This window comes from Psittacula echo (genome assembly GCF_963264785.1).
Source record: "Psittacula echo genome assembly, chromosome: 1".
Taxonomy (NCBI): Eukaryota; Metazoa; Chordata; class Aves; order Psittaciformes; family Psittacidae; genus Psittacula; species Psittacula echo.
In genome coordinates this window covers 149242139-149262763 of record NC_137735.1, presented here as the reverse complement: position 1 = coordinate 149262763, position 20625 = coordinate 149242139, and the positions used below count along the sequence as shown (strand labels likewise).

Sequence of the window (20625 nt, the reverse complement as noted above, 5' to 3'; positions counted from 1 at the left end):
TCATTATAATACGAAGCGGGGATAGGTCATGAATATGTATAGGCGTGTAACTTTAGAGGATAAATGTAGCGGGAAACGCCACCGAGGTGTGCATACTTTGGAGGAGCGATCCCCATGCACCTCAGCGCTGAATAAAAGCATACCTACTTTACAACTTAAATGAGTTGTGGAATCAAACCGCGTATCACTCCCCCCGCGTACCTGGCCCAGGGTCCCCTCGTGGTTGGGGTCAGCGAAGTCGATGGAGTCGTCGAAGCAGGGGGAGACGCTGAAGGGGCTCTGGCCCTCGGGGCACCTGCGGGGGCAGGAGGTGGGGGACAGATGCAGGCACGTGGGGACACGGGGACACCGGGGGCACGGCTGGGGGATGACAGGAATGGGGCTGGGGGCACGGGGACATGGCCATGGGGACAATGGGGACATGGCCATGGGGCAGAGGGAAATGGCTGGGGGCTACTGGGGACATGGACTGAGGTCTCCCGGGGTGGTTCCAAAGCGGTTCCAGGGGTGCTTCATGGGGGTTGTTCCGGGGGGTCCCGCTCCTAGCGCAGGTCCTCGGGGGCGAGGAGGCCCCTGGCGCGGCGCAGCACCGAGTCCTTGCTGGGGTCGTAGGGGTGCTCCTTGGAGGGGATCTCGAGCACGGCGGGCAGCGGCCGGCGGTGCGCCTCCACGGCGTGCCGGATGGGCTCGGCCACGCACCGGCTGATCAGGATGATGCCGATGTCCTCCCGGCTCAGGAAGCTCCTGCGGGCGGGCCGGGGGCTCCAATCAGCACGCGGACCCCCTCATCCCTACCCGTGGATGTGTGTGTGTGTGTGTGCGCCCCGCCCCCGGCGGAGCGGCGCCTACCGGAACGCCTCCTCGACCTCGGCCACGCTGGTCTCCCTCCCCAGCACCAGGAAGTTGGGCTCGCGGTGCTTGTCCAGCTTGCCGATGCCGCCCAGCAGGAACCCGGTCACTGTGGCCTCATCGCCCAGCACCGCGATCGGCTTCCCGCGCCCCGACCCGGCCGCCACCAGCGCCGCCGGCTGCCGGTTACCAGGGCAGGCCACGCCCCCTTCCCACCGTAGCCACGCCCACCGTACCGCCCCGCCGCGATGACCACGCCCCCTGCCGGTTACGCTCCCGCGGGTACCGCCCCTCCCACACCCATGGCCCCGCCTCCCCGCCGGGCTGGCCCCGCCCCCGCGGTGGGGGCATGCGCAGGTCGCGGTGGCAGTCGGGTGGGGGGGCATTGCCCCAACCGCAAGCACCCTCCGGTACTGCCAGAGGGTCCCGGTATCATCCGGACTCCCCAGTGGGTCCTGACACGGACTCAATCCCACCGCAGCACCCCAGCATCCTGCCCTGGAGCACTCCAGAATACCCCTGGACCCAGTATCCTGGCCCATCCCATCCCAGGACATCGTCATCCTGCCCTGGACTCTCCCTTCCAAACGGGAACCCCTCGCTGGGACGCAGGCTGGCAGGAGCCATCCCCTGTGTCTCCCTGCGCCACGATAAAGAATTCCTGCTTGCGAGTTCCTGGAGATTTCTCCCAATCACTGTCGTGTCCCGGACATCCTCATGACCCCAATGTCCCCTTTGAGGACGCCAGTACCCTGCCCTAAGACCCCCCTATTTCCCTCTAGGACCTTAGTATCCAACCCTAGGACTCCAGTATCCTGCCCCATCCCACCCAGGACTGCAGTATCCTGCCCCAGACCCCCCCCAATCCCACCCCAGGATATCATCATCCCGCCCCAGACCCTCCCTTCCAAACCAGGATCCCTCTGTCCTGCCCCAGACCCCCCCCAGGACCTCCTCTGAACCCCAGGGCTCTACCAGAGACCCCCCCCGGACCCCACTATCCTGTCCCAGACACCCCCTGTGCCCCTCCTGGACTCCAGAATCCTACCCTGATGCCCCCCATATCCATTCAGGATCACAGTATCCTGTCCCAGACCTCCCAGGATACCCCTGGACTGTGATATCCTATGGTAAGACCCCCCCAGGGCCCCAGTATCCTGCCCCAAACACCCCATCACCCCAGTGTCCCCCCTCAGGACTCCAGTACCCCACTCCAGCATCCCAGAACCCCAGCATCCTGCCCCGAAGCCCCCCATATCCATCCAGGACCACCGTATCCTGTCCCAGACCACCCAGCATTCCCCTAGACTGTGATATCCTAAGGCAGGATCCCCAGTCAGGACCTCACCGTCCTGCCCCAGAAACTCCATCACCCCAGTGTCTCCCCCCAGGACCCCAGTATCTTGTCCCAGATCCCCCTAATCCCCTCAAGGACCCCAATATCCCACCCCAGGACCCCAGTACCCTACCCTATGACACCCCTATTCTGCCCTGGATACCCCCAGCACTCCAGTTTCCCCCCTCACGACCCCAGTATCCTGCCCCAGACTCCCCTAATGCACCTAGTACCCCAATATCCCACTCAGGACCCTAGTATCCCACCCCGTATTCCCCATTCCCCCAATGACCACAGCCCCTGACTCTCCCAGTGCTTTATTGGTGCCCACACAGCGCTGGGTGCCGGGGGTCAGGGCACGGTGACGCGGTAGGGGCTGCCGGGGATGTTGTCCTCGCCCCAGCGCAGGATCAGGACGTAGTCCCCCTTCTCCTTCACCGTGTAGGTCACGTTGTAGATCCGGTTGCCCACGTGCTTGACGTACACCTCCTCGCAGGGGGTCTTGGGGCCATGCACCCCCACCATCAGCATGTTGGTACCTGGGGGGGCAGAGCCGGGCCCTCAGGATCACCTGGAGGGGCTGGGACCCCCCACACACACACTGGAGCAGGGAGACCCCAACCACAGCACAGCATCTGCTCCTGGACACCCTGACCCATCACAGCCCATGCCACAGGGCCACCAAAACCCATCATATCCCATCCCAGGATCCCCCAGGTCCTCCTTCGGACCCCCATGACCCATCACCTCTCCTCCCAGGACCCCTTTGGGATCCTTCCTGACCAATCACATCCCCTTCCAGAACCCTCCAGGATACCCTTGGGTCCCTCCTGAGCCATCCCATCCCATCCCTGCACTTCCTGGGTCCCTCCTAACCCATCACATCCCATCCCAGGATCATCGCTGGATCCCTCAGAAACACCCCAAGACCTCATGGGTCCCACCAAAACCCATCCCATCCCCTCCCAGGACCCCCTGGCACCCCTCAGAACCCATCCCAACCCCTTCCAGTTCCTTCAAGGACCAATCACACCCCTCCTAAGACTCCCCCAAGGACCCATCACACCCAGACCCAGCACTCCCCAGAGCCCTCTTGAACCCATCATATCCCCTCCTACGACCCCCAGGACCCCTCCCCAAGGACCCCCCAAGACCCCTCACATCCCCTCCCAGATACCCCAGAACCCCCTGAGACCCCCCTCACCCATCGCATCCCCTTCCAGAACTCCCAAGGACCCCTTTGGGACCCCCTTGGGACCCCCTTGACCCATCCCATCCCCTCCCAGCACCCCCCATAGCCCATCCCATCCCCTCCCAGGACCCTCCCGAACCCCTTTGGGACCCCCCACGCACCGGCCTTGCTGCAGTCCACGGTGAAGTGGTTCTTCTGGCCCAGGAAGGCGGTCGCCAGCCCCGGCCCCCGCGCCACCACCTTGCCCGCGTCCGACGAGAACTTGGGGAGCGCCCCGAAGGCGGGGGGGCCCCGCGCTGCCCCCCCCCGCGTCACCGTCTCCACCAGCACCGTGGAGGTCTCGTGCAGGCTGTGACCCCCCGAGAGACGCGGGCCTGGGGGGGGCAGCGTCATCAGACACCCCCGAACCCAATGGGAACACCCTCAAATCCCATAGGGACAGCCCTAACACCGTGGGGATACACCAAACCCCATAGAGATGCCCTAAACCCAATGGGGACACCCCAACTCCATGGGGACACCCCAAATCCTGTCGGACACCCTCAAACCTCATGGGAACAACCCCCAGCACCATGGGGACACCCCAAACCCAATGGGGAGACCCCCAGATTCCACGAAGATACTCCCAAACTCCATGGGGTCACCCCAAATTCCATAGGGACAATCCCCAACTCCATGAGGACAACCCCAAACCCCATGGGGACACCAAAACCCCATGGGGACACCAAAACCCCATGGGGACATCCCTCAACTCCATGGGGGCATCCCAAAACCCTATGAGGACACCCTCCAACTCCATGGGGACACCCCTGTCATGTCAACTTGGGGGTTCTCCATCATGTCACCACCTCAATTATGTCACCCCGAGGACCCCTCCATCGTGTCACAATGGGGACCTTGGGGAACCCCATCATGTCACCTTGGGGAACCCCCCATTGTGTCATCCCAGGGACTCGCCAGTGTCATCCTGTGGGACTCCCCATTATGTCACCTTGTAGCCCCCCCCCCCATTATGTCAACCTGGGGACCCCCTGTCACAACACCCTTGGGACCCCCCATAACATCACCTTGGGGACCCCCATCATGTCACCCTTGGAGTCCTCCATCCCATCACCCTTGGAAGGGACCCTCAATCCCACCATGCTGGGGTCCCCCACCATGTCACAATGGGGACCCCCTGTCACAACACCTTTGGGACCCCCCCATCTCATCATCCTGGGGACCCCAGAGCATGTCACAGTGGGGACACCCCCATTATGTCACCCTGGGGACTCCCTTTCACATCACCTTGAGGTCCTCCATCACACCACGCTTGGGTCTCCCCCCTCCATCCCGCCACCCTGGGCACCCTCCATGTGTCCCCCCCGTGTCCCTACCGGTGACCTTGGCCTTGAAGGGGCTGCCCACGATGTGGTGGGGGCCACCGTACTTGATGGAGATGAGGTAGTTGCCGGGGGCCATGGGGGTGTAGGTGACGCGGTGCCCCTCGGCGCACTCCACGCAGTCCAGCTTCACCTTGGAGGGGCCGTCGATGGTGACAGACAGAGCCCCAGGGCCCGCGTTGGCCGTTTGCACCAGGAACTCGGAGCACACCCCTGCGGGGACAGCACCAGGGGGACATGGCACCGGAGACAGCGCCATGGGTGGCACCACCGTGGGGACACGGCACTGGGGACACAAGCCTGAGATGTGGCCCCACTGACACCAGCCCAAGACATGGTCCCAGTGCCACCACCACAAGATGTGGCTCCGTTATCACCAGACATGGCCATGTCCTAGAGCGCCATCATCCCAAGACATGGTCCCATTGACACCACAAATGGCTATGGCCCCAGTGCCACCACCACAAGATGTGGCCCCATTGACACCAGCCATGGTGTCATGATGTCATTGCCATCACACCAAGCCATGGCCCGATGCCAGGTTGTGTCCTCACTGCCACCTTCTTATGGCCACATCCCCATTGCCACCACCCCAGGCTGTATCATCATACCATGGCCATGTCCCTGCTGCCACCACCCTATAGCCACACTCCTACGGCCACATCTCATTGCCACCACCTCAGAGCCATGTCTCTATGACCATGGCCATGTTCCCATGCGCATGGCCACATCTTCATCACCACCATCCATGGCCACAGCATTAACCATGACCGTGGCCATGACCACGGCCACCACCCCGTGGCCACGTCCCCAGTGCCACCGCACCATCGCTCCCCGCGGGTGTCACCTGTGACGCCGCCCTCGAGGCCGGGCCCGTAGGCGGTGACGAGGCCGGGGTCCCCGGCCTGGCCCTGCTCCCCGACGCGGATGTTGAAGGGGCTCCCGGGCACGTGGCGCCCGTTGAAGCGCAGGTCAATGGAGTGCACCCCGTTCTCGCGCGGCAGGAACCCGATCGAGTACTTGTCTGGGGGAACACCGGGTCACACACTGTGTCACCATGGCCCCATGCACCTACATCTCCATGCTCCAGCATCCCCATGCCCTCACGTCTCTGTGTTCATGTCCCCATGTCCCCCCACACCCTCTGTCCCTGTGCTTGTGTCCTTATGTCCCCACACCCCATGTCCTTGTTTCCTGTGTGCCCAAGCCCCATATCCCCATGTCCCTGTATTCCCAAGCCCCATATCCCCATGTCCCCATGTCCCTGTATTCCCGTGCCCCATATCCCCATGTCCCCACACCACGTGTCCCTGTGTCCCAATGCCCAATGTCCCCATATCCCCATGTCCCAACACCCCATATTGCATGTCCCCAAGTTCCATGTTGCAGTGTTTCCATGTTCCCATCCGTATCCCATCTCCCCATATCCCATTATCCCCCCCAACGCTGTCCCCATGTCCCCCCACTGTCCCATGTCCCCATGTCCCATGTCTCATATCCCATATCCCCCCTCATGTCCCATGTCCCTGTGTCCCATATCCCATATTCCCCCTTATGTCCCATGTCCCCATGTCCCATATCCCATATCCCCCCTCATGTCCCATGTCCCCCCAGTGTCCCCCCTCATATCCCATATCCCCTGTCCCCATGCTGTCCCCCATGCCCCATGTCCCACCGCTGTCCAGCTCGCACACGCAGCACTCCTGCACCGTGCCCCCCGGGGTGTGCACTTTGGCATCAATGACCCCACGCGCCCCATTGAGCTGCACCGCGAAGGACGCCGGCTGGTTCACCGTCACCTCCTCCTGCGGGGACACGTGTGGCACCAGGGGTGGGATGGAGGGGTCCCAAGGGTGACAGGGAGGGGAGGGAGGTGGTATCAAGGGTGGCACTGGGGAGGGTCCCAAGGGTGCCACAGGGGTGCAGGGTGGCCCAGGGGTGACATGGGGGACACCCAGAGGTGACACAGAGCACAGAGATGGCATCAGGGAAGGGATGGAGAGGTCCCAAGGGTGCCACAGGGTGGTGCCACAGGGTGGTACCGGGCAGGGGCCCAAGAGTGCCACAGGGGTGCTAGAGGGTGACACCCAGAGGTGCCACAGGGATAACATCAGGGGTGGGATGCGGGTTCCCAAGGTGCTGTGTGGGCTCAGAGGTGGCACCAAGGGTGCCATTAGGGCATCCTCAGTGTCCCATGCGGACACAGGGTAGCCCAGGTCTGACCTGGCTCTGCCTGGGGACCCCATGGGCTCAGTGTGTCATGGGATGGGGGTGACACCGGGATGCCCATGGGAGGTGATGCTGGGGGTGCCCATGTACCTGCAGGCTGGTGACAGTGAGGCGCCGGGCATCGTCCGAGTGCGACGCCACTGGTACCACGAAGGGGCTGTCGGGGATGTGCTCCTCATTGAACTTGATGGAGACCTCGTAGTCACCTGGGGGGGGACACACAGGGGTCACCCTGGCTCTGGGGGGCTCCAAGCACCCGGGGGGGGGTCAGGGGGTCCCTGTGCCCGTACCCGGCTCCTGCACAAGGTAGGAGACGCCGCAGGACCCATCCTTGCGGTCCTCAAAGGAGATCTCAGCCTTGCTGGGCCCTTCGACAGCGATGGAGAGGCCCCCAGCGCCTGCCTCCCGTGTCCAGATGCTAAACTCGGCTGGGGAGCACATGGGGGTGATGAGGGGGTCCCCCGGCACCCTGCACCGCATCCCACCAGTGCACACATAGCACCCCCATAAGCACCCATATAACCCTCATTGCACCCTCATCCCCCATTGCACCCGTAAGCCCTCCATTGCATCCATATCCACCCACTGCACCCATATAACCCCCACTGCACCCATAACCCCTCCATAGCACCCACATGCCCCCATTGTATCCATCTCTTCCTATCCCTTCCATACCTGTCTTCTCCCATACTCCCCATCTGCCCATACCCTCTATCTCCTCTATTTCATCCATCTCCCTCCATAGCACCCATGTTCCCCATTGCCCTCACACACAGTCTTCCCCCCAGCATCCATATCTTACCTCATACCCCCTATCTCCCCCTATACCCACCATATCCCATGTCCCATATGCCTGTGCCCCATGTTGCCATATCCCCATGTCTCATATCCCCATCTCTGTTATACCCCCCCATTTCCCACCATACCCTCCTATCACCCCTATCCCTCCCCAGCACCCATCTCTCCCCATAGCACCCATATCCCCCTGAGAACCCATATCCCTTCCACACCTCCCATCTTCCCCCATACCCCCCCATCCCCATACCCCCCATAACTGCTGTACCCCCCAGCACCCATCTCTGCCCATAACCCCATCTCCCCCCATACCTTCAATACCCCCCATACTCCCCATCTCCCCCCATTACATCCATATCCCCCCCAGCACCTATCTCTCCCTATACCCCCCATCTCCCCCATACTCCCATACACCCCATACCTGGCACTCCGGCGACGCCGCGCTGGAGGCCGGTGCCCCCCGCCCGCACCTTGTGCGCGCCGCCCTCGCCCAGCGGCCCCACGGTGAACTGGAAGGGGCTGCCAGGCACGTGCTGCCCGCGGTACTTGACGCTCACGGTGTGCGGGCCCATCTCCTGCGGCACGAAGCGCACGCTGTAGACCCCGGCGGCGCCCGCCACCACCTCGGCCTCGAAGCGCTGCCCCGAGGGGCTCAGCACGTGCGCACACAGCTCCTGCGGGGAGCCCTCGCCTGTGGGGGGACACACAGAGCGTCACCAGGGTGCCAATGGCACCCCATCACCCTGGTGCCAGGGTGCCCATCACTGCAGTGCCGGGGACCCCAACATCCAGCACTGCAGTGCCAGGGCATCCAACACCAGGGCACCTCAGCACCCCATCAACCCATCACCGTGGTGCTGGGCCATCTCAGTGCACAGCAGCACCAGTGCCAGGCCACCCTGACACTAGGGCACCAGTGGTACCCCAGCACTCCATCACCAGGCCACCCTATCATCCCAGTACTGGGACAACCCAACACCCATCACCACAGTACTGGGGCACTCCAGTGCACAGCAACACCAGTGCCAGGATACCCTGACACCAGGGCACCAATGGCACCCCATCACCCCAGTGTTCGGGCACCCCAGCACATGGCAAACACAGTGCCAGGGCACCCTGACACCACGGCACCCACCACCCCATCACCCTGGCACCCCATTTCCCCATCACCATGGTGCCAGGAACCCTGACATTCCAGCACCATGTCACCCTGGCACCCCATCTCCATCATGTCACCCTGGCACCCCAATACCAGGCAGCAGGGGGTGCTGGTCCCTGGTGTGAGCACCCAGCCCTTGTGCAAGGGCACAGGGTCCCCATGAGCACCCATGGCCTCCGTGCAAGGGTGCTCTGCTGCACCCAGCCCTGGTCCCTTACGCAAGCCCCCAGTGCCCCGGTGCCCCCCTGCACGCACCGTCCTGGCTGCGGGCGATGGTGCCGAAGGGGCCGAGGCCATCGCGGGGCAGGAAGCTCGGAAACGCCGTCGGGAAGGGGTCGGCACCGACGCGCGTGGACTCCTCGACGCGCACCTCACGCGTGGTCTCTCCACCCCGGGTCTTGCTGATCTCGGTGCGCTCTGTGCGCGTGTACGTGTGGCTGCTGCGCGTGAAGCTGCGCGAGAGCCGCTCCTGCGCAGACACCATCTGGAACCAGCTCCCTGCCACGGGGACAGCGATGGGACACAGGAACATGGACATGGGGATGGAGACATGGAGGAATGGAGATGGGGATGGATGATGGGAGGGAGGGAGGGATGGAGTCGTGGAGAGATGACGACAAGGATGGAAACAGGGATGGACATGGGGATGGAGACATGGAGGGATGGAGACAAGGATGAAGAAGACAATGGAGATGGGGATGGAGACAGGAAAGGAAACGCGGAGGGATGGAGATATGGAGGGGTGAAGACATGGAGGGATAGAGATGTCAGGGACATAGGGATGGAGACAGGTGAGGGAGACGTGGATGGAGACAAGGATGAATGGAGACAAGGATGGAGATGAAGACATAGAGCGATAGAGGCATGGATGGAGGCATGGAGGGACATATGGATAGAGATACAAGGATGGACACAGGGATGGATGCAGGGATGGATGCAGGGGTGGATGCAGGGGTGGATGCAGGGGTGGATGCAGGGGTGGATAAAGGGGTGGATGCAGGGGTGGATGCAGGGGTGGATGCAGGGGTGGATGCAGGGGTGGATAAAGGGGTGGAAGGATGCAAGGATGAATGAAAACAGGGATGGAGAGAGGGTTGAATGCAGGGATGGAAGTAGTGGTGAATGCAGGGATGGATAGACACAAGGATGGAGACATGGATGGACACACGATGGACATGGGTATAGATACGTGGGTGGAGAGATGCAGGGGTGAGTGCAGGGATGGATAGACATGGGGATGGATGGGCACAGGGATGGACGGACACAGGTATGGATGTAAAGAGGGATGGTCACATGAATGAACAGATATTAGGTGGATGGGCACAGGGATGAATGGAGATAGTGATGGATGGACACCCAGATGTGTGGACACGCGGATCATCACCAGCACAAGCAGCCACACATGGACAGATCCACCAACGGATGGAGGCACAAACAGATGAGGAGAGAAGGAATAAGAAGGTGGAAATCAGCTGGAGTGGCCAGGATGGGTCCCTATGTCCATCCCGACAGAGGATGAGGAGGAGGATGACGGGGCCATTCCCTACCTGGGATCTTGAGGTTGAGGTCGCAGGTGCTGCCGATGGTGGCAATGGAGGGCGCCTGCCGCCGACGCGTGATGCTCTCCTTCATGCGACCTTCACCCGTCACCTTCACCGTGAAGGGGCTCCCTGCAAGTCACGGGTACCTCAGGACATGGTCACCAGGAAGGGCCCCACTTCCCCGCCCCCAGTGTCCCCCCCGTGTCCCCACCTGGGACGTGCTTGTCAGCAAACTTGATGTTGATGATGTAGTTGCCGGGCTCAGTGGGGCAATAGGTGACCTTGCAGGTCCCGTCCTCCACGTCCTCGCAGTTGATGTCCACCTTGCTGGGGCCCTCAATGGACAGGCCCAACCCACCATAGCCTGGGGAACCGCAGGGACATGATCAGTGGTGTCCCACTGATGGTGTCACTATCCCAGCCATGGTCATGCCATGGCCACCGTCCTCATCCTATTCCATCCTATCTCATCCTGACCATGGCCATGCCACAGTCATGGTCACCACAGCATCACCCTCTAGGCAATGGCTACACCATGGCCACCATCCTCTCCTGTCTATAGCCATATCATGACCACCACCCCATGCTGGCCTTGATCACCACTTCATCTGGGCCTTGACCATGCCACCACCATGGCCACCATTCATCTTCTGCCTCAGACACCATCTCACATTGGCCATGGCCAGTACTAGACCCAAGCCATAACCATGGCCACCATCCCATCCTGGCCTTGGCCATGTCTCCATCCCATTTCAGCTGTGGTCATGGCCACCATCTCATCCCAGATATGATCATCATCCCATCCTGGCTATGCCCACCATCTCATCCCAATCACAACTAAAACTATCATCCCAACCTAGCCATGGCCATTGGTCACCAACTTATGCCAGCCATGACCATGGTCTCCATCCCATCCTCACTGTGGCACACCACAGCCATAACCGTGGCCACCCCCCCATCCTTATGTTGACCACAGCCAGCACATGACCATGGCCACCATCCTATCTTGGCCATGACCATGATCACCATTTTATCCCAGCCATGACTATGGCCTCCATCCCATTCTGGCCATGGCCACCACCCCATCCCACCACGACCACCCCATGGCACTGACCACCCCACAGTCCCCCCAGCCCATGGCCCCATGGATCATGGTCTCACCAGCACTGCGTGTGTCCACAATGAACTCGGCCACCTCGAAGGTGTGCCCTTCCACCAGCCCCTTGCCCCACACCTTCACCCTGCTGGCATCCCCTATCTCCGACTGCCCAACCAGGATCTTGAAGGGGCTGTTGGTGACGTGCTGCCCGCTCTTCTTCACGCTCACCACATGCTCACCCACCTCCTTGGGTGTGAAGGAGATACCTGGGGGGGGCAACACCATCAGACACCTCCATCTGCCCATGGCCTCCACCTCCAGCCTCTGGCCATCTCCAGGCCCTGGCCACCACCCCCATACCCTGACCCATGGCCACTAAGCCCTGGGCATCCAATACCCCAGAGCCACCCATCCATGTGACCCACAGCCCTGTTGTCCCCTGTCCCACATCCCCAAGTACCACATCCCCATGCCTGTGTACCCACCACCCCACACTGTGTCCCAGTTCTCCTGTCCCATTATCCCCATGTCCTATATTCTCATGTCCCATATGCCATATCCCTACATCCCATGTCCTCATATCCCTACGTCCCATGTTCCCCATGTCCCGATACCCCAAATCTCCATGTCCCATGTCCCCATATCCCCACATCTCCATGTCCCATGTCCCCATATCCCACGTCCCCATATCCCACATCCCACATCCCACGCCACCCGCACCGATGTGACGGTTGGGCAGCCTCTTGAGCAGGCAGGGCTCCTCGGTGCCGGATGGGGCTCTGATGCTGGCCGTCAGCAGGCTCAGGTCTGTCTCTGTGATCTTCAGGGACACGTCCGTGGAGGTGCCCACGTTGAGCTGGGACGTCCGCATGGAGTCGTCCCCTGGGGAGCTGCTGTCAGTGGGGCCATCCACATGGCCATGGGATGGTGTCCCCAAGGACCAGTGATGTCCCTATGGCCATGTCATAAGGTCCTGGTGGCCAGGGATGGACAGGGACACCATGGCCGTGTGATGGGTCCCCACAACACTGCAGGTGTCCCCATGGGCACACAGTCATCTCCATGACCACACAGGCATCCCCATGGCCACATGGAGGTGCGCAGGACCTCAGTAGGACCCCCAAGACCCAATGAGGTCCCCATGTCCATGTGATAGTGTCCTGGTGGCCGGGGATGGACAGGGACACCACAGTTTTTTGATGGGATCCCAGTGGCCATGCAGGGGTCCCCATGACCACGTAGATGTCCCCATAACCACACAGGGGACACATAACCATACAGAAGTCCCAAGGACCTTGGTAGGACCTCCAAAGCCCCATGAAGTCCTTATGGCCATGTGGTGGTGCTCTGGTGGCCAGGGATGGACAGGGACACCACGCCTATGTGGTAGGTCCCCATAACCACACAGGGGTCCCCACAGACATACAAAGCTCCCAAAGGACCTTGTTGGAATCCCCAAGACCACAGCTGGTCCTTCCTCACCAATGATCTTGGCAGTGAAGGGGCTGCCTTTACGGTGGCCACAGCCAGCACATGGCCTTGGCCACCATCCCACTTGGCCATGGCCACCATCCCATCCTTGCCATGGTCATGGTCACCATCTGATTCCAGCCATGACCACAGTCCCATGACCCTGCAGGTGTCCCCATGACCACACAGAGCTCCCAAGGACCTCAGTGGACCCTGGGTCCCGTCTCACCGGTGATCTTGGCAGTGAAGGGGCTGCCAGGGATGTGTTTGTCATCGAAGCGCACGATGATGTTGTAGTCCCCGGGCGCGGTGGGCAGGTAGGACACGGTGCACGTCCCGTCCTTGTTGTCCTGGCACGTGATCTCTGCCTTGGATGGACCTTCCACCGCCAGCGAGAGCCCACCTATGGGACACAGCATTGCCAGTTAGGAGCCATTGAGGGCCTCCAACCCCTTCCCAGCCCTTTCTAGTGTCATTGAGGAGGTCCCAGGACCCTCTTGGTGCCTCCTTTGGCCACTGCTCACCCTCGCCAGCGTCCTTGGTGACGATGGTGAAGGTACAAGGCTTGTTGACCATCCCATGGCTCAACCCTGGCCCGTAGGCGCTCACGTGCCTGGGGTTGATGGCATCCACATAGAACTGGAGGGGACTCCCTGGAAACAAAAAGAACATTGGTCAAAGCCCCCCATGGGGACACCCCACACCATGATGGGCTGCTCAACCCAAGGTGGGATCCACCTTGCTCAGCCACCTCCCAGTGCCCTCCAGTGCCTCCCAGTGCCCCCAGTGCCCGCAGTTCGATGTCTCACCAGGGATGTGGTTGCCATCATAGCGGATGTCCATCTCGTGCAGACCCTTCTCGGTGGGAGCATAGCGCACGGTCACCGTCCCGTCCTTGTTGTCGGTGATGTTGGGTCGCGCCGTCTTCCCCGAGGGCATCCGCACCTCCCCTATGGTCACCAGGTCAACCGGGTGTCATCATGGGGCTGGGTCCTGCCCCACCATGCCCCACGGCATGGTCAGTGCCCCCCACGCCAAGGTCTCCCCACCCCGTACCTGTGATCTCGCCCTTCTGCACTGTGAAGGGGATGACTAGGTTGAAGGGCCGCAAGTTCTCAGCGGTGGCCGGGGGCTCCTCTGTGGCCTGAGGTGTGGGGCACAGAGGAGGGGTGAGGAACAGGGTACCCGTAGGGGCTGCCAACCCTACGGTGGCCATCGTGGACCCAAAGCTCTGCCCCATGGTGTCCACCATGGTCTCCCAACTCTATGGTGATCATTGTAGCCCCAACTCCATGGTGATCATCATGGTCTCCCAACCTCATGATGCCCATTATAGCCCCAGATCTCTACCCCATCATGACCACCATGGTCTAAACTCTTCACCCCCCAGTGCCCACCATGGATCTCCCAAATCTATGATGACCACTGTGGCCCCAACTCTTCCCCAGGATCTCTTCATCATGACCTTCCAACCCTACGATGGCTACCATGGCCCCAGCTCTCTGCCCTGTAGCACCTATCATAGACTCCCAACCCCACAGTGCCCACCATGCTCTCCCAACTCCATGGAGACCACCATGGCTCCAGTTCTCTACCCCATTGTGCTCCTCATGGTCTCTCAACCTCATGGTGCCTCCTACGGTCTCACAACGCCATGATAAATCCCACCATGGTGTCAGCTTTCTGCCCCATGGCACCCATCATGTTCTCCCTCCGCCATGGTCCCCATCATGGTCTCCCAACTCCTTGGTGCCCATCATTCTCCCAACGCCACAATGGCCACTTTGGCCCCAACTCTTTGCCCTATAGCACCCATCATAGACTCCCAACCACTTGGTGCCCACCATACTCTCTCAACTCCATGAAGACCACCATGGCCCCAGCTCTCTGTCCCATGATGCCCACCATAATCTTCCAATTCTATGGTGACCACTACAGTCTCCCTACTCCATGGTGCCCATCACAGCCTCCCAGCCCAGTGACATCCACCATGACGCCAACTCTCTGCCCTATGGCACTCACCATGGTCTCCAAACCCCATGGTGCCCACCAAGGTCTCCCAGCCCTATGGTGCCCATCATAGAGTCCTAGCTCCTTGGTGGCCACTATGGCCCCAACTCTATGCCCCATAGCACCCATCATAGATTCCCAACCCCATGGTGACTATCATGGCCTCAACTCTCTGCCCCATGGTGCCCACCACGTCCTCCCAACCCCAAGTTCTCCGCCCCACAAGGCCACACTGTCACGCACCAGGACGTGGAAGGGGCTGTTGGGGACGTGCTCGCCACCAAAGCGGATGGTGATCACGTATTTCCCGGGCTCGGGTGCTGTGTAGTAGATGTCGAAGGTGCCGTCGTGGTTCTCCACCACGTCCACGTCCAGCTCGGCCCCGTCGGGGGTGGACACTTTGCAGGTCACCTTTCCCTGCCCGGCCGCTTTGGCGTCCACCGTGATCACCGTCTCCTCTCCGATCTGGATGGTGGGGCCCAGGCAGGCGCCTGGAGGAGGTTTGGGGGGGTCATGGTCATGGCGACACATCTCCAGCCCCACAGGTGACCCCTCCCGGACCAGCCCCGGCTGCACTTACCCAGGCCATGGCCCCCAATGGACACTGCGGAGAGACCAGGGAGAGGCACGTGAGAAGGGGCAGGGGCAGGAAGGGGGCCATGGGGCAGCACGGGGGAATCCATAGGGCAGGGTTGGGAGCCAGGGAGCAGCACAGGGATGCCATGGGGCAGCAGGATGCAGCTTGCAGATGCCATGGGTCAGTAAAAGAAGGCACAGGGAAGGATGGAGATGCTATGGGGCAGCCCAGGGATGCCATAGGGCAGCCTGGGGATGCTGTGGGTCAGTGAGAACTGTTGTGAGGCAGAGTAGGGGTGCTGTGAGAGAATGAGGAGATGCCATAGGGCATTGTGAAGATGTTGTGGGGCAGCACAGGGATGCTGTAGGGCAGTACAAGGAATGCCATAGGGCAGCAAGGGGATACCATGAATCAGCAGGGACTGCCATAGGGCAGTGAAGAGATGTTATAGGTCAGCCATGGGGCAGGGTGGAGATGCCATAGGGCAGCAAGGGGAGGATATGGGTCAGTGGGGGTCAGTATGGGTCAGCAGGGGCTGCCATGGGGCAGTGGGTGGATGCCATAGGGCAGGACGGGTCAGTGTGGATCAGCACAGGGCTGCTATAGGTCAGTGTAGACATGCTATGGGTCAGTGTAGGTCAGAATGGAGATGCTATGGGTGAGTGCAGGGATGCTATGAGTCAGTGGGGACACACCGTGGGTCAGTGTGGACATGCTGTAGGTCAGGACAAGGCTGCTATGGGTCAGTGTGTGCTGTGGGTCAGTGTGTGCTGTGGGTCAGTGCAGGTACCTGTGACGAGGCACTTGCTGGCGTCACCCGCAGGCACAGCATGGGTGCGGAAGGGTGAGCGCGGGATCTCGTCGCCGCCGTACTTGACGGTGCTGGTGTAGCGCCCGGGCAGCGCTGGCACGTAGGACACCGCGTACGTCCCGTCCCCGTTGTCCCGGATCGACGACGCCGTCGGCTGCCCCTCGGGGTCCTGCAGCACCCAGCAGGGTCAGGGCACACATATGGGGCACAGGTGCCCTATAGGGCTCAGCACCCAATGGCATGGGGAGCAGGGCTACATACAGAGCTCAGGACCCAAAGACAGGTGCCGAGGCACTTTATGCGTCCCAGCACACAATGCCATGGGCATAGAGTTATACATGGCTCTCAACACCCAATGTCACGAGTCCCGTGGTGCTCACCAGGATGTGGACGGTGAGCAACCCCAACTGACCCCGCTATGTATGCTCACAATGACATGGGTTCTAGAGCTATATAAGGGTCTCATCACTCAATGGCATGGATGCCATGGCACCACGTGGGTCTCAACACCTAATGGAATAGGTGCTAGAGCTACATATGGGTCTCAGCACCCATATGGCCAGGTCACCACATGGGTCTCAAGACCTAGTGGCTTGGGTGTCAGGGCTACCTGTAAGTCTCAGCACCCAATGGCATGGTTGCCAGGTCAACCTGTGGATCTCAGCACCCAATACAATGGATTCTAGAGCTACACATGGCTCTCAACACCCAATGTCACGGGTGCTGGAGGTGCACATGGGTCTCAACAGGTCCCATGGGTGCTCACCAGGATCTGGACAGTGAGCAGCCCCTCGCCGGCGTCACGTGCGTCGATGGTGAACTCCACGGGCAGGCTGGCAGGGACACCGGTGGGGCTGAGCCCAGGGCCGCTGGCTCTCACCTTGCTGGCGTCGTGGCCCGGCACCGCCTGCAGCTTGAAGGGGCTGCAGAGGACATGCAGGTCAGTGGCGTGCTGGGACCCACAGCCCCTGGTGGCCCCATGGTCACCCCACGGCAGGTTCCTCACCTGCGCGGCACCTCCTGGTCAGCGTATTTGATGGTCACAGTGTAGGGGCCGTCGGTGGATGGGGTGTAGTTGACTTTGTGGGTGCCGTCGCCATTGTCACGGACCTCAACCGGCTCTGGTAGACCTGGGGAGAGGCGGTCAGTGGGGCTAGGACACCCTAAGGAGGGAGCAATCTATAGGGTTGAGCACCCTATGGAGCAGGACAACCTATAGAGAGTGGGATCTATGGAGCTGGAACGTGGAGTCTATGGGGTTAGATACTCTACTGAGTATCTACTGGATATCTACTGAGTATCCTACTGGAGTAGGACACTCCATGGAGAAGGGCATCCATGGGGTTGGACACCATATAGAGTAGAACACCCTATGGAGCAGGACAACCTATAAAGGGTGGGATCTATGGGTTTCAACACCATAGATCCCACCCTATCCCATAGATAGAAGAATCGCCCAGTGTGAAGGGGATGTATTCCACCATGCAGCTCCCATCCTATGGAGGGTAGTTCTGTGGGGCGGGAGACCCTATGGAGAAGGTCATCTATGGGGTTGGACACACTATAAAGCAGGAGACCCTATGGAGCATGGGATCTGTGGGGTAGGACACCCTGTGGAGGGTAGGATCTATGAGGTTGGGCATCCCTATGGAGAACGGCATCCATGGGATTGGACACTGTGGAGTGCGTGCTTTGTGGAGTAGGACATCCTATGGAGCGAGACACCCTATAGATGGTGGGATCTATGGGGTAGGACACCCCATGGAGAAGAGCATCCATGGAGCCGGATAGCCCATGGAGCAGGACACCCCAAGCACAAGTCACCCATGGTGCCGCCCCTCCCTCCATGCCCCCCATCCCCATGAGTACCCGTCCCCATGTACCAGAGGGTCCCAGCAGGGTGACCTCAAGCGGCGCCAGCCCCGCGGCACTGCAGTCCACGGTGAAGGTCTGGGGCACGCGCGCCCTCACGGTGGGGCCCAGCCCCGGCCCGGAGCACTTCACCTTGCTGGGGTCCACAACATCCTTCACCGGCACCCGGAACGGGCTCCCTGTGGGGTCAGTGTGAGCAGGGGGACAACAAGGGCATGGGGGAAGAGTGTCCATGGGATCAGGGTGTCCATGGGGTCAACATGGCCGTGGGATCAACATATCCATAAGGTCAGCATGGGCATGGGGTCAATATGTCCATGTGGTCATTGTGGCCATGGGGAGAGCATTGCAATGAGGTCAACATGGCCATGGGTCAATGTGGCCATGGGTCAATGTGGCCATGGGGTGAACGTATTCACAGGGTCAACATGGCCATGGGGCCACCAAAGCCATGGCCATGTGACCAGCACAGTAATGTGGTCAACATGGCCATAGGACCAGCCCATCATTTTGGGGTCAGCATGGGGTGGACATGGGGCCAGTAAAGCCACATGGTGGTGGCCATGGGGGGTCAGCACACCCATACCCACCCCCAGCACCCAGGGAGCTCCCTCCAAGCCCTAGCCCCATGGAGGGTCCCACAGCCCCACACTCCCCCACCAGGACCCCCCTGCCCACGCACCAGGGATGGGGTGGCCGCCAAAGGTGATGTTGACGTCGTAGTCGCCTGGTGTGAAGGGGATGTATTCCACCATGCAGCTCCCGTCCTTGTTGTCCTTGCAGGACATCTTGGCCTCGGAGGGACCCTCGATGGCCAGGCCCAGCCCCCCAGTGCCTGCGCCCCTGCGGAGGAGACAGAGATCAGGGGGTGCCAGGGGTGAGGAGGACGTGGACATGGTGGGGAGATGGAGATGCCACATCCAACATAAAGGTGGGAGGTGTCACAGCCCATTGCAAGAGGATGAAGGTGTCAGGTTAGTGGCATGGGCGTGAGGCAGCACATGCATGGGAGGGGATGGAGGTGCCACATCATATGCAAGAGGATGAGGTGGCACATCCAAAGGCAAGAGATGGAGATGCCAGGTTAGTGTTGTTGTGGCAGGTCTATGGGAAGGGACAGAGGTGGAACATCCAGTGAAGGAGGATGGAGGTGGCACTTCCATTGAAGGAGATGGAATTGCCACATCACATGCCATCACCATCCTCTTGGTGGAGGTGGCACATCCAAAGGCAAGAGACGGAGGTGCCAGGTTGGTGACATGGGAAGGGGTGGCACACCAATGACAAGAGATGAAGGTAGAAGGTTGGTGTCATAGGATGGAGGCACCACATCCAATGGCAAGAATTGGAGGTGGCACATTCATGGAGTGGGATGGAGGTGGCACAATAAATGGCAAGAGATGGAGGTGATGAGTTTGTTACATGGGATGGAGGTGGTCTCTACTGTGAAGCTCTTGGTGTTTTGGTGATTCAATGTGTTGGGTTGTTGGTGTTGGGCTGTTGGTGGTGTGTTGTTGATGTGTTGGGTTGGTGGTGGTGTGTTGTTGATGTGTTGGGTTGGTGGTGGTGTGTGGTTGATGTGTTGGGTTATTGTTGGGGTGTAGTTGGTGTGTTGGGTTGTTGCTGGGTTGGTGTTGGGTGGTTACTGGGTTGCTGTTGCATTCACCTGATCTCCACAGTGAACTGATTGGTGTGCCAATGTGTTGGGTGGTTGCTGTTGTGTTATTGGTGTGTTGCTGTTGCTGGGCTGCTCTTGTGTTGTTGTTGCTGGGTTGCTGTCGTGTTATTGTTGTGGTGTGCTTGCTGGGTTGCTGTTGGGTTGTTGTTGTTGGGTTGCTATTGTGTTATTGTTGTGTTGCTGCTGGGTGCTGTAGGGTTGCTGTTGGGTTGCTGTTGTGTTATTGGTGTATTGCTGGGTTGCTGTTGCACTCACCTGGTCTCCACAGTGAAGCGATTGGCTTTCCCCACAAGGCCGCCCTCCAGGCCAGGCCCATGCGCCCGCACACGAGTGGGGTCACAGCCCTCAGCCACAGCCACACGGAACGGGCTCTTGGGCACCGGCACCTCGTCGTACATCACCTCCACACGGTGCACACCTGGGACACGGGGACAACCGGACATGGGGACAAGAGGATACAGTGTCAGAGCAGGGGGACACGGGGTGGGACCCTGGTTGGGTTCTGGGGGGTCTCAAGAGGCTCTGGGGTCCCTGGTTGGGTTTTGGTGGATTTCAGGGAGTTTGAGAGTCACTGGATGGGATTTCTGGGAGGTCTCAGAGGGTTTGGAGGTCCCTAGTTGGGGTT

At 60.6% G+C, this 20625-nt stretch overlaps 2 protein-coding genes across 2 annotated transcripts in view; both read right to left on the bottom strand.

Moving 5' to 3' along the window:
- Positions 1-542: 542 nt before the first annotated feature.
- ATP6V1F (ATPase H+ transporting V1 subunit F) lies at positions 543-1200 on the bottom strand (the record flags this gene model as incomplete). The annotated part of the gene is made up of 3 exons (XM_080610431.1): positions 543-744; positions 850-1028; positions 1081-1200. 3 exons carry the CDS (start codon positions 1198-1200, stop codon positions 543-545), a joined length of 501 nt encoding a protein of 166 aa, XP_080466557.1.
- A 1336-nt stretch (positions 1201-2536) lies between these two features.
- Positions 2537-20625, bottom strand: part of FLNC (filamin C) — a gene marked incomplete at both ends in the record, with an annotated part of 36531 nt that continues 18442 nt past the window's right edge. The window contains 25 exons of the mRNA XM_080636174.1: positions 2537-2724; positions 3539-3751; positions 4754-4972; positions 5607-5783; positions 6435-6564; positions 7079-7194; positions 7279-7416; positions 8205-8474; positions 9198-9440; positions 10490-10612; positions 10695-10847; positions 11645-11848; positions 12303-12464; positions 13282-13455; positions 13577-13705; positions 13862-14002; positions 14109-14196; positions 15306-15553; positions 15643-15666; positions 16430-16619; positions 17217-17373; positions 17457-17580; positions 18334-18501; positions 19005-19165; positions 20256-20418. Of these exons, the coding sequence (XP_080492300.1) occupies positions 2537-2724; positions 3539-3751; positions 4754-4972; positions 5607-5783; positions 6435-6564; positions 7079-7194; positions 7279-7416; positions 8205-8474; positions 9198-9440; positions 10490-10612; positions 10695-10847; positions 11645-11848; positions 12303-12464; positions 13282-13455; positions 13577-13705; positions 13862-14002; positions 14109-14196; positions 15306-15553; positions 15643-15666; positions 16430-16619; positions 17217-17373; positions 17457-17580; positions 18334-18501; positions 19005-19165; positions 20256-20418 (4103 nt within the window). The remainder of the gene's footprint in view (positions 2725-3538; positions 3752-4753; positions 4973-5606; positions 5784-6434; positions 6565-7078; positions 7195-7278; positions 7417-8204; positions 8475-9197; positions 9441-10489; positions 10613-10694; positions 10848-11644; positions 11849-12302; positions 12465-13281; positions 13456-13576; positions 13706-13861; positions 14003-14108; positions 14197-15305; positions 15554-15642; positions 15667-16429; positions 16620-17216; positions 17374-17456; positions 17581-18333; positions 18502-19004; positions 19166-20255; positions 20419-20625) is intronic.